The following is a 14,281-nucleotide window of genomic DNA, read 5'->3' as shown; positions in this document are numbered from 1 at the left end:
CTGAAAGAAGAAGAAAATATGGTGAGAGACTTCCAATTCAGACTATTTGCCATAACTACTGTTAACAAATTATTTATTTATTTATTTATTTAAATTTGATTTATATGCCGCCCTTCTCCGGAGACTCAGGGTGACTTACAATGCATTAAGCAATAGCCTTCATACTTTTGTATATTTTATACAAAGTCAGCTTATTGCCCCCACAAACTGGGTCCTCAATTTACCTACCTTAGAAAGGATGGAAGGCTGAGTCAACCTTGAGCCTGGCAAGATTCGAACTTACTAATTGCAGACAGCTGGAGTTAAATTACAATGCATTAGTCTGCTGAGCTATCCAGCAGATTTGATTTTTGTACCATCTTTGTTACCTGTATAAGTAATTCATGGGGGAGAACATACATATACTCCTTCCTCCTCCTATTTTCCCCACAAAACCAGTCCTGTGAGGTGGGTTGGTCTGAGAGTGATTGGACCGAGTCATCCAGCCGGCTTTCATGCCTAAGGTGGGACGAGAACTTTTAGTCTTCTGATGATTGGCCCAAAATCAACCAATCAGCTTTTGTGGGATTAGAACTCAGAGTCTCCAGTGATTGGCTGAAAGTCACCTAGCTGGCTTTCATGCCTAAGGCAGGACTAGAATTCACCGTCTCCTGATGCTTGGGCCAAGGTCACCAGCCACTTTTCATGTCTAAAATGGGACTAGAACTCACATTCTCCTGGTTTCTGGGCCAGCACCTTAACCACTACACCAAACTGACTAATAACTATTAACTTGTTAACAAATTAGTGGGCAAAAATTTAAAAGTCAGTGATATCACCCTTCTAGTGATATCACTAACATATAGTGATGTATGTCACTGACATACAGTGATACAGAAGAAAAGGGAGGTGGTTTTCATTTACATAGGTATGAATTAGGACATGTCTATCTTGTATTCTGCCTACTATAAAAAAAATGGCATTGGGGAAGCCATTTGCTCCTAACTTCAACCCCCAACCACAAAAATGAAGTGTGTCTCTACAGTAATTCCCCAAATGCGTTAGATTTCAACTCTGAGCTTTGGGGGGTGGGGGTGTTACAAGAACGGAAACTCAACAATCTGGGGGCCTCTAGAAGTTTGGGGTTTCCACAGGGAAATAACAATGCTGAGATATTTTGGATGCTTAAAGACACTACACAGAAGCCAATGCAATTTTAAAATGGCTTAGTTTTATATTTATATAAAAACAGCGGTGTCACAGATTAGAAGACATCAGATTGTAGATGAAGGCAACATACAAATATATTAAATTATGCTAGAAGTTACGCCCAAGTTGGCAAAATCCATTAAACTCTCAGGCATTTATAAATGGATGCGTAAGAGTTTAGCTCCGATTGTTATTAAATGATCATGAACAATGAGATAGAACACAGAACATGGACACAGAGCCTGGCTGGCTGGGGAATTCTGGGAGCTGAAGTTGCCAAGATTGAGAAACACTGGCTTAAGCAACTGGACTCACCCATTACACAAAACTGACTACCAGTCAGAAATGCAATGCAAAATATCTCTGCATATGAATGTAGCAAAATGCTAGTCTTCATTTCATTCAAATACAGGCAGTCCTCAACTTACGACCCCAATTGAGCCCAAAATTTATGATGCTGAGTGAGAAATTTGTTAAGTGAGTTTTGCCCCATTTCACCATAGTTAAGTTGGGAACATGATTGTTAAGTGAATCAGGCTTCCCTGTTGAATTTGTTTGTCAGAAGATTGCAAAAGGGGATCTCATGACGCGGGACACTTCAACTGTCATAATTGTGAGTCAGTTGTTAAGCATCTGAATGTAAATCACGTGACCATGAAGATGCTGCAACAGTCATCAATGTGAAAAATGGTCATAAGTCACTTTTTTCAGTGCTGTTGTAACTTCAAAGGGTCACTAAACGAACTATTATTAGTCGAGGACTACCTGTATTATGGATCTTTGGATTCCAAACTTTAATTCCCAAGGTTAAAAAAAAATCAGATACACAAATTTCATGAACTCTTTTTTTAAGAAAAACATACACAATCTAATCCAATTCTGAATCCTTCTAAAATGTTAGTAGCAATTTGGAGATATGCAGATAGCAATAGCAATAGCATTTAGACTTATATACTGCTTCATAGTGCTTTAAAGCCCTCTCTAAGCAGTTTACAGAGTCAGCCTATTGTTTCCCCAAATCTGGGGACTCATTTTACCAACCTCAGAAGGATGGAAGGCTGAGTCAACCTTGAGCCAGTGAGACTCGAACTACCCAACTGTTGGAAGCTGGCAGCCGGCAGTCAGCAGAATTAGCCTGTAATACTGCATTCTAACCACTGCACCACCATGGCTCATGTAGTATGTAATAAGTATAGCATAGCGCAGTGCAGCGCAGCGCAGCACAGCACAATACAATACAATACAATACAATACAATACAATACAATACAATACAATAATGCAGTGCAGTACAGTACAGTACAGTACAATACATCTACTTTTGGTACATATATTCTGCTTTTTGCTTACTTTGGTGTACATATAGTCTTCCAGTTTCTCTTGAAGCAAAACATTGTCTAATATAGTTTTCTTTCGATGGAGAAATTCAACTTTTGCAAACCCTTCTCTTTTCTTCATGCAAAAGGGGCATTGTGACGGTTGGTGTATTTCGGTTTCTGCTATCTTAAAGGCAAAAGGAGACAAGATTTTTTTTTAAAAAAAGAATAGTTAGGCCCCAAAAACATGTCAAGTTACTTCTGAGTAGTTTCTTTATTGGTGTTTGCCTACAGACAGAATCTTTCCAGACTAAAGCAGCAATCTGCAGAACTATAGATAGATTCTGTGTTTGCCCTTTTCCTGCCTACCAGACATTCCAAGCTCTGCTGCCTCTTTGCCCTCTGGGTGGCAGCCCTCTCTCCTGGGACTCCAGACTACATTCCATCACACTGTCTTCCTTAAAAACAAGAGCATGGCTAACATTTCTGAACAAAAGTGTATGGAAGAAAAAGGCAGCCTTTAAAACCAGATAAGCTTTCTTCCAAAATGAGCTAAATAAAGAAACTAATTATTATTATTTTCCCCAGGAGATAGCCTTCATTTCTCTCTTACAATAGCTTCTCTAGCAGCAATATCATAAATTTACTTAGCCATATCTTTAAGGTTGCCAACTTAGATGCACTTATCAGGAGCAAGCTTCATTAAATGTAATAGGGTTCACTTCTGAATAATCATGTATCAGATTACATTGGAAGATCATCACATTATAGCTACAGTATAGTGTTTAAATTATTTTAGATTGAGAGAAGGGGAGAGGTGCATATTACTCATCTCATTGATTCTATCCTGTCACTATGATCAAGAAGCTATTGTGAAGGAAGAGAAACCACCTTCTAAGGACATTCCATCCAACTAAATGTAAGCATTTCCCCTCGGGTTAATTAGTTAAAGAGCAGGACTTAGAAAATTATGGTGAGACTATTTTTTACTTTCTTTTCAAGGCCAATTGCCCTTTCTCAACCTCGGCTTCCTCATTAGTAGATGTCTTCCTTCTGCAAGTGAAAATGTACATCAAATCTTCATTATAATAACGATAGTTTCAGATGAAACTAACAACAGAAACACGTACAAGATTCTTAACTGCATGTGAGAGAGAACCAGTGGTGAAATCCAAATTTTTTTACTACTGGTTCTGTGGGCGTGGCTTGGTGGGCTTAGTGTGGCTTGGTGGGCGTGGCAGGGGAAGGCTATTGCAAAATCTCCATTCCCACCCCACTCCTGGGGGAAGCATATTGCAAAATCTCCATTCCCACCCCACTCCTGGGGGAAGCATATTGCAAAATCTCCATTCCCACCCCACTCCTGGGGGAAGCATATTGCAAAATCTCCATTCCCACCCCACTCTGGGGCCAGCCAGAGGTGGTATTTGCCGGTTATCCGAACTACTCAAAATTTTTGCTGCCAGTTCTCCAGAACCTGTCAGAACCTGCTGGATTTCACCCCTGGTGAGAACCTAACTGTACTATGCAAAATCATGTCACAACGAACAAAAATAACTTGACTGACAGTTTACTTGTTCTACATACACATGAAACATGCATGAACAACAAACGCTCAATTTTTGGTTTGATTTTTGCAATTTTGAAAAGTCACCATCTGAAGAAATCTCGTGCCATACTGAGACTAACCTTCTATTGCAAAATAGCACAGAATCTTGTAGGGAGAAAACAAAATTTCTGTTGTTAACCAAGACTGTTGTTAAGTGAGTCTTGCCTCATTTTATGACCATTCTTGCCACAGTTGTTAAAAGAATCACTGCAGTTAAGTGAACCTGACTTCCTTGTTGACTTTGCTTGTCAGAAGGCTACAAAAGGTGATCATGTGACCCCAGGACATGATAAATACATGCCAGTTGCCAAGATCTGAATTTTGATCACGTGACCATGGGGATGTTGCAATGATCATAAGTGTGAAAAAGTCATAAGTGACCTTTTTTCAGTGCTGTTTTATCTTTGGTCATTAAACGAATGGTTGTAAATTGAGGACTACCTGTAAGTCTGTGAATAACGACAAGTAGCACTTGGCTTTTCCCCACCCTTCCAGTCATCTGAAAAAAAATCATGGTTTCAGCACCTTTTTCATCATCTCCTTCAGACTTTTCAGATGAAGCCTGTTTACTAGCTCAAAAGGGACAGCAGAGCCGCAACCTCCCGTCTGCTGCCTCCGTGAAACCATCCTAGGCCTCTGTTCCTTACAGCTATTTCTTCTCAATGGCTCTAAGATCCTCTGATGATGGAGATGGTTAATTTTGCTGACACAGAAAGACTGCAGAGTCCCCAGTTCTTCTTCAGAAATTCCTGGTAATGCTTTGGGGGTGGGGGGTGGGGACACAGAACAAAATATCAGATACTATCCAGGGATGAAAAACCTTATAGTCTTATTTCCAATTATCAGGAATATCATGGTGGTGGCTGTCACTGTACAGGTAGTTTTCGACTTACGACCACAATTGAGCCCAAGATTTATGCTGATAAGCGAGACATTTGTTCTGAGTTTTGCCCCATTTTATGACTTTTCGTGCCACAGTTGTTAAATGAATCTGGTTTCTCCATTGACTTTGCTTGTCGGAAAGTTGCAAAAGAGGATCACACGGCCTCGGGACACTGCCACCATCATAAATATGTGTCAGTTGCCAAGCATTTTAATTTTGATCCCATGACCATGGAGACGCAGCAACATTCGTAAGTGTGGAAAAACGGTCATAATTCCCATTTTTCAATGCCGTTGTAATGTTGAACGGCCACTAAATGAACGGTTGTAAATCGAGGATTACCTGTATTGAAACTTACACTAGCATTACTTATTGAATAGTGCATTTGGAGTCAGCAATGTTTACAACATTATAAAATGGGACAAAATAAGGGACAAAATCAGGGACAAAATAAGAAACTCCTTCAACACCATAAAGCAATAACCTCTTTGTCAAAAAGGAAAGTTAGATTTTTGGAAGAATAAAAAGGATTTGATTACAGATAATAATAAAGAGAAAATAGAAAGACGGTAAACCATGTCACAGAAATTATCCACGATGCAGATGCTGGAGTAGTTTCAGTCAAAGGCATCCTTTTCCTTTTTACTCAAATGCTTCTTGCTTAAACAACATAGATGAAAAGGGTTTAGAAAATCAGCTTTTTAAATCCCAGGTGCTATGGTCAAGGTAATTCGTTATTAGGGAACAGATTCTACCTGGTCCAAAAATTAGTCTGAATAGAGCAAGGTGGGACCTACCTCCCTTTGCCCCTTCAGATGGCTGATCATCCTACTTTTGAGGACCAGCAAGACTTCCTTCAAATCTTTTCATCAAACTCCTTGGTGGAGGAAGGCCAGAACATAGAGAAGCAATGTGGATATGGAAGAACATGGGAAAGTTTGGACTACTTTGGACCATGTCTCCAGACTCTGGACTACCCAAGCAAGACGTTTTAAAACAGTTTTCTCAATCCATTCTAACGGGGGAATTCTGGGAGTTGAAATCTACACATCTTCAAGAGACTAAGGCTGAGAAGCACTGAGCTGGAGACCAAACAGTAGGTGCTAGTGAACATCTCAGCTTTTCACTTTGAAAGCTCTCAAGGCTTTGTATGTTAACAAAATGGTCAAATTAAAATAAGGGAAATGCTAAAAAAGCAGTATTATGAAACTGGATCTGTATTTCAGCCAAGTAGCCGTAGGAAAGGGGCAGGGCCCAATTAAGGACCCCTGATGCCCTAAGCCCAGCCCAGCAATGATGCCTCTCAGCTCTTCCATTGCTTCACTGACCAGACATTAAGTCCAAGTTCTAAAGAGGAAATAAGTGATTAAAAATTCAGCGTTATTCCAGGCCATTGAGCCCCTGCAGCTATATTAAATGTAAACTTTTTTTTAAAATTATGATTTTAACATCAAATCTCAGTAAGCAATTTAAGCAAATTATTTACTTATAAGTAGGGCAATAGGGAAAAATGCAAATTTTCATCACTTTTTAATGCCTTTTTAAATAAAGGAAAAATGCAAATGCAAAAAATATTGAAAACTAAAGCTGGGAAGTGGCAGTGGAAGAATTCAGGGCATGCTAGATTGGGTGGGGAGACTCTGATATGCCCCCACTTCCTTCAGTGCCCTGAGCATAAGCTTATTTTGCTTACTAGCCACATGGTGTAATGGTTAATATGCTGGCCTAGAAACTGAGAGACTGGGAGTTCTAGTCCCATTTTAGGCATAAAAGCCAGCTAGGTGACTTTGGGTCACTCACCAAGGAGGTAGTGAGTTCTAGTCTTGCCTTAGGCATGAAAACTGCATAAGTGACTTTGGGCCAATCACTAGGAGATACTGAGTTCTAATCCCACCTTTAGCCATGAAAACCATTTGGGTGACTTTGGGCCAATCACCAGGAAACTGGGAATTATAGTCCCACCTTAAGCATGAAAGCCAGCTGGGTGACCTTGGGCCAGTAATTCTCTCTCTCTCAGCCCAACCCACCTTGCGGGATTGTTGTCAGGAAGAAGGAGGAAGGCATTATTAGATATGTTCACTGCCTTGAGTTAAAGTAATAAGGTCAAGATTTTAAAAAATGAATAAATAAATAAATGCAGGGTTGGGGAGGAGGGTCAAATCCATACTAACAGAACACAGCTACTTATTTGAGTGTCTTGAATAGTATTATTCTTGGCTTGAAAATCAGCTGGGTGCCCAAACTTTACAACAACACAAAACGATGTTAACTTCTCTCTAAGGACATCAAATTCCTAACAGAAGAATTGTTTTTAGGCAGCCACTTCTCTCCAGGTATCCATGGCCTGAGAAAACAATTAACAAGCCAGTAAATGACAGCTGAGTAAAAGTGAAGAAAAATGCAAGAAGTGTAATGGACTTCTTTTTCACTGATAATAATTTTAATGTAACCTGCAACTTCCCAACTGAACATTTCAGACATCAAACTGTTCAGCCCAAGAAAGACAAGCCAAAATCTCACATCATCACATGCACTTGGTATCTGAAGCACAGTTTCTCTGCTTTTAAATCAGAGCTCTCCTAAATCCAGGATTATCTGTATGTGAGCATTTAAAACTAGTCTGATGAAAGAATGGCTTTAATGGTTTTGTTTAATATGTAGTGGCTAGAAGTCATCTACAATCAGAAAAGTAGGATGGATGAATGGATGGATAGATAGATAGATAGATAGATAGATAGATAGATAGATAGATAGATTCTCTCTCTCTCCTTTTTTGTGACCTTTTAATCCCTTAATTTTGGGGGGTAGAGTTGGTGCGACAATGGAGCTGAGCATTTACTACCCGGATGCTCTTCCTGACATATATATATATGTCAGGAAGGGCATGACCAAGCCCAACAGACATGACAATCCCCAGACACACCCCCACCCACAAAAAATTCCCCACCCCTAACCCACCGAAGCATCCACACAGCAGACCAAGTAATGCTGTCCAACAGTTCACTGATGGTGGCCCTTTAGTTCATTGTTGAGTGCAATTATAGCTCTGGGATAAAAACTATTCAGAAGACGTGTGGTCCAAGTTTAAATTGTTCTGTATCTTCTGCCAGAAGGCAACAGTCCAAAAAGATTGAAAGCAGGATTGGAAGAGTCTCTGAGAATGTTGTGCAACTTCCTTAAACAGCGAGATGACTGCAGTTTGCAACATATTTTTTTCTTTCCACCCTAGGAGAGAAACACCTGCTGCTACACCTAGGCTCGAACTCTCAACCTTCCAAGTGGGAGGTGAGTGTCTTCACCACTAGGTCAAAAACTATGATTTGTGAAACAAGCCATAACGATCTGGTTTTACTTAGCATCTTATAGCAAGAGTTTTTTTAAATGGGGTCACACAATTTATCAGGATAAAATCTCAATAAGAAAAAGCTGAACAAAAAAAACCCTTTTGTTAATGTAAGTTTGCTATTATTCTTAATAGCATTTACCTGAGGAGGAATACTTCAAAGAAGATAAATTTAGACTTTTTCTTAAGCTTACTGAGTAGGTCTTAATTGTCCTGCAGCTAATCTGCAATTATGCACTTAAACAATTAAGTTGTTCTCCCTACTTCTTTCAAGGAGATAAAGAAAATTGTAAAAGGCTCCCACAGCTGAGGTCTCCAGTAAGGAAGTATTAAATTCAACAGATACATTTTTAGACAGTGGCACATCAAAGCAATTGCTGTATTGTTCTGCCCAGATAGGTACATTTTAAGATGCAACTGGTGTGATTAAGGACACAAGTGATTAAGGCTGGTTGATTTTAATGTAATAATCTCACAGGGATCATGCTACTGATTTAGGAAACCACACTAAAACTTGGTTTTTTAAAAGAGTTCCTTTTACCTAGCTCTTGGAAAACATTTTAGAAATAGAAACCATTTGTAGAAGAATGGATGATGAGAAGGGAATTAATCCTAACCTTAGGAAGGTGCTGTTACAATTCCAATTAATAACCTAGTTATTATATTTTGCATTAATTGCTGAGCTCCCATTCTTGTCATGTCAGGGCTGAATTATCTTTTAGGGCCAATAAACACAGTTGCAGGCTCACCTGCATTCTTACAAAATGATTGCCAGGGTGAAAATATCCAAACCGAGGAACTGTTTTGTGCCCCCTCCATAAACTATCAGGTTGCAGATTCCTTAAGCTTATCTTTGGAGGTTGTTCTGGGCAACTGGACGTCTTCCAAATACAGTTAGCAATTTTTATTTTCTAGTAACACCAATGGTGCTAATGCCAAGCCACTGGCATTCTGTTCAAATACTAGAAAATCTGTGCCTCATTGGGTCATTGTTTCAGAGATACTTCCTTACCTAAAAAAGAGAATGAACGTTGGGCTTACCTTGAACGTTCGTTCTATGTGCACTGCAGGAGAGTCCAAGCATGGGTTAATTTCAGTCTGTTCTGACATCACTGAGTTGGAATTTCTTTGGCCACGCCCTCCTCCTCCAGCCGAGCCTCAGTTTTTTCAATGAATCAGGAAAGATGCAGCTCGTTTGAAGAACCAACCACTCCTGGACCCCGGACCAGTACCAGCCAGGGTGGGATTGGACTCTCCTGCAGTGCACATAGTACGAACGTTCAAGGTAAGCCCAACGTTCATTCTCCTATGCACTGCTTGGAGAGTCCAAGCATGGGATATACCCAAGCTAAAATGATGTTGGGCGGGAAGCAGTTTGGTCCAGGGTCCCCTCGGCCAGCAGGACTCTCTGTAAGACCCGTCTCCCAAACGCTGCTTCAGCCGATGCGTACTGATCCAACTTGTAGTTCCTCACGAATGGTGAAGGGGAAGTCCAAGTGGCAGGTCTGCAGATTTCCAGAATCAATGCTTGTGTAGCCCAGGCCGCTGAGGTGGCGGCACTACGAGTAGAGTGCGCCGTGATACGACGTGGCACTGGACGAGCTTGTTGTTCATAGGCTAGAGCAATACAAGCCTTGAGCCAACGCCCAATGGTGGATGGAGACACCTTCCCCATCGAAGTGGGCTGGAATGACACAAACAAGGCCTCCGTTCTCCTAAAGGAGGCAATACGTTTAATGTATCATTTCAAGGCCCTGCATACATCCAATGTATGCCATCGCTTTTCTCTTGGATGTTATGGATTGGGGCAAAAGTCTGGCAAAATCACTTCCTGTGCCCTGTGGAACCATGAATTTATCTTTGGCACAAAGGTAGGGTCCAATCTAAAGATGACTCTGTCCAGGTGAAAGATACATAAATCCTGGCGGACTGATAGTGCCGCTAACTTCGATATCCTGCGTGCAGATGTAATCGCAACCAGGAACACAACTTTAAACGTAAATAGTCTAAGCGTGGTAGTCCGCAACGGTTTGAAAGGAGGCAAGGTGAGCGCTTGTAAAACCAAGGATAGATCCCAGGTCGGGTATCTATGAACAGTCGGTGGTAACAGGTTGGCAGCTCCCTTTAAAAAGCTACGGACCTTGGGATGCTGAGAAAGAGGGATAGGTCCCTCGCCTGGCAAGATGGTAGCCAATGCTGCAACTTGTCGCCGAAACATATTACTTGATAATTTCTTCTTCAGGCTTCACTGCAGGAACTCCAGGACCTGTGGAACTGTGGCGGAAGTCAGTATCAGATGCTCCTTGGCGCACCAACGACTGAATGACGCCCACGTGGCATCGTAAATCCTGGTCATGGACACTTTCCGAGATGCAAGGATAGTAGAAATCACCTCAGGTGAATAGGATCCCTTCCTAAGAATCTCCCGCTCAAGCGCCAAGCGGCCAACTTGAGCCACTGGGGATCCGGATGTTGAAGGGCCCCTTGGTTGAGGGATACCTTGTGCGGTGGTAATATCCAGGTAGGCGTTATCGACAGCAACACCAGGTTTGCAAACCATGGACGTCTCGGCCAATGCGGTGTGACTAACAGCACCTCTGCCTTCTCCTCCAGAATTTTCCGGATCACCCTCTGGAGCAGAGGAATGGGAGGAAAGGCGTAGAGGAGTTCGGGTGGCCATGAACAACGAAGAGCATTGGTGCCCTCAGCTGCTGGAGACCAGTACCGGGTGAAGAACCGAGGCAGGTGAGTGTTCTGAGGTGTGGCAAACAAGTCCATGGTTGGAGTCCCAAATCGGGCTATGATGAGGTGGAATAACTCCGGATGAAGTCGCCATTCAGATTGATCTATTGTCCTCCGGCTCAACCAATCTGCTGTCGAGTTGGATGTCCCGGCAATGTGTTCCGCTCGCAAGGACAGTAGATGCCATTCTGCCCAGAGACACATCTTCTTCGCTTCGCCCATAAGAAGGATGGAGCGGGTGCCCCCTTGGCGGTTGACATGCGCCTTGGCCGTGATGTTGTCTGTTAACAGGAGAATGTGTTGATTCGACAATTCGGACCAAAAATGACGGAGCGCCAGATGGGCCGCCCTCAGCTCCAGCCAATTGATGTCGTTGCAGTGATGACACTGCTGCGACCACTGTCCTTGAGTCACCTGGGTCCCCAGGTGTGCTCCCCAGCCGAATAGACTCGCATCCGATGTCAGGACCAGTCTGGGAGGATCTTGAAACAAGCAGCCTTCTTCAATGGCCTTCGATTTCCACCAATCCAGGGATCGCAGAATCTGTTGAGGAACCCTGATCCTGCCCAGTGAGTTGCTGCGCCCTGACCTCTGATTGGGAAGAAGGAGCCACTGCAAGGGCCTGACGTGTAAGCAAGCCCAGGGAACTATTGCTAGACATGAAATCATTTTCCCTAAGAGCTGGGAAAGCACTAATAGGGGCACCGAAACTGATGTCTGAACCTGTTTCACTAAGTCCTTTATACTTAGTCCCGTTGTTCTTGAGACAGGAACACCTGAGATAACTGGGTGTCTATCACCGCCCCCAGATGAGTAAGTCTGGTGGACGGCATTAGATGGCTTTTCTCCCAGTTGACTGAAAAGCCGTGGTCCTGCAGAGACTGGATCTTGAGTTGAAGATCTAACTCTGCCTGCCTGAGAGACAGTAACTGGATCAGCACATCGTCTAGATAGCACTGTAGGTGGATGGGATGTGCCCTCAGACATGTTGCTACAACGTCCAGTAATTTGGTGAAGGTATGTGGGGCTGAGGATAGGCCAAATCCTCAGTAGTATCGGAGAGCCCAATATTGCTCTGGTGGCCTGCAAATGCAAATCTGAGAAACTTCCTGTGAGATACCCGTATGGGGATATGGAGGTAAGCCTCTTTGAGATCTATCGATGTTAAATAATCTCCTAGTCTGAGGCAACCCAGAATTGAATGAAGGGATTGCATCTTGAATCTCTTGTATTTTATGTGAACATTGAGGTCTTTTAGATTCAATATCGCCCTTTGGCCGCCCGAGCTCTTGGGAACCAGAAAGAGTACGGAATAAAACCCCAAACCCCTTTGTCCAATTGGTACCAGTTCGATGGCCTTGATGTCCAGCAAATGCTGGATCTCGGCCTCCATCATGGCCTTTTTTTGGGCTCCCTGGGTACTGGGCACTGAAGGAATCGATGAGGGGGTCTGGAACAAAATTCTAAGGTCAGTCCAAGAGTTATTGTTTGTAATACCCACACGTCCATGGTGGTATCCCTCCATTGGTCAGCAAACCTCTTTAACCTGCCGCCAATCAGGATTTGTGACCCCGAGTCATTTGGAACGGCAGTAGGGGCGTCCCCCTGAATCCCTGTAAGACCGCCTGGAGTGTGGCCGTCGAGATCTGTCTCAAAACCCTGACCTATCCTGTGCTCTGTCCCCTCCATAGGGGTACTGTCTATGATAGGGGGAGGCAGGGAACCCCACTTCGGTGTTCCGAAAGGGCTGCCTGCCTTGTTTCATGGGAAACAAGAATTGGATAAAATATTATTAGGTAATGACAGGAAAGTTTTATCGAGATGCTATTCTTACCTATTATCATTGAAAGTGGGGAAGTCGTTAAAGACTCCATGATTGCCTGGGGGCGAAATATGGGTTATTCATTGGATTTTCAAAAATGGGAGATTTGGCTTAAAAATTTAAAATTAACTATGGCATCCTCTTATAAAGAGAATATTTATAAGATGGTTTATAGATGGCACCTACCTCCAGCAAGATTAACTAAAATGTTCCCTGGGACATCTTCACAGTGCTGGAAATGTGGGCATAGCAACAGAACCTACTTCCACTAATGGTGGACATGTCCGCTGGCAGCTAAATATTGGATGAAAAAAAGACGATGGTTGCTTGAAATTACACACTGTAGAGTGGAACTGAAACTGGAAACCTTTTTGTTGGGGGTCAGACCCGTAAATATTGGATTGACTAAATGGTATCTGATGCTGCACATAATCACTGCAGGGAGACTGGCATTCACACAAGAATGGAAGAATGAGGATCTACCAACGGACTCAAAAATAATTTATAAAATCATGGAATGTGTGGAGTCCAATAGACTTACAAAACTGATCAAGGGTAAAAGAGACTCAGATTTTTATAGTAGTTGGAACATGTGGTATGATTGGATCCAGAAACGATGGGAGAGAGACAAAGGATAATGTTGGATTATAATTATAGATGATGGTATAATTATGGTAATCAATAAGTATTGGAAATGTAAATTTGTATATAAGAATCTGTAAATATTTTCTATTTTTACTTTCTGATTATTGGTGTGGACATTTTGGTGATGTTACACCGTGATAGAAAAACTATTACATAGTTGTTTGTTTGTTTTTTTATTTGTTTTTTTTAACTATAATAAAAAATAAATTATATATTATAAAAGTTATATATATTATATAAATTATATATTAAAAAAAAGAAGTTCCTCAAGCTCCTTCTCCACAGTATACATCTTTTTGTCCATGCCACTAGGCGCTGGGATAGACAGAGGTTATTTCCATTGCCTATGAATTACATCTACAAAGAATTTTGGGGACGGAATAACTTCCTGAGTGGTAACTGCTCAGTAAAGAGACAGGCACAAAGATCCTGGGGACCTTTGGCATCTGTAGCAGGCCTTTCCATTTGACCCATATTAGCAGTCATTTTTGCTTTGAGTAATAATGTCTTATAGAGATGGGGGCGGAATAAACCAGTGCAAGTAGGTTTGTCCTGAGCAAGCCCCTCATCCCCAAACATTTCAAATTCACCTAATTCCTTCTCTCCTTCCAGTGAAGCCTCACTGTGAAGTGATGGAGAATCATGGCGTGATCCCTCCCTGTAATCTCTGCGCTATATGAATGTTGATGCATAGGATCTGATCTGGAAGGTTCTGGATTTAGGGGAGCCAACAA

At 42.0% G+C, this 14,281-nt stretch overlaps 1 protein-coding gene across 3 annotated transcripts in view; it reads right to left on the bottom strand.

Moving 5' to 3' along the window:
- C12H8orf48 (chromosome 12 C8orf48 homolog) overlaps positions 1–14,281 on the bottom strand; it is a 42,777-nt gene that overhangs the window by 3,332 nt on the left and 25,164 nt on the right. For 2 of the 3 annotated variants that reach the window (XM_034435080.3, XM_034435081.3), the window contains 2 exons: positions 4,638–4,870; positions 2,538–2,690 (listed from right to left, as the gene is read on the bottom strand). In XM_034435080.3, coding sequence (XP_034290971.2) covers positions 2,538–2,690; positions 4,638–4,870 — 386 coding nt within the window. Of the gene's footprint in view, positions 1–410; positions 499–2,537; positions 2,691–4,637; positions 4,871–14,281 lie in introns of those variants that run through there. The other variant, XM_060692050.2, reaches the window with a different exon arrangement.

The sequence above is a fragment of the Pantherophis guttatus genome, chromosome 12, assembly GCF_059756535.1.
Source record: "Pantherophis guttatus breed Tessera chromosome 12, ASM5975653v1, whole genome shotgun sequence".
Classification (NCBI taxonomy): Eukaryota; Metazoa; Chordata; class Lepidosauria; order Squamata; family Colubridae; genus Pantherophis; species Pantherophis guttatus.
Note: the sequence above shows the minus strand (reverse complement) of the source record. Positions and strands in the feature narration are given on the sequence as shown.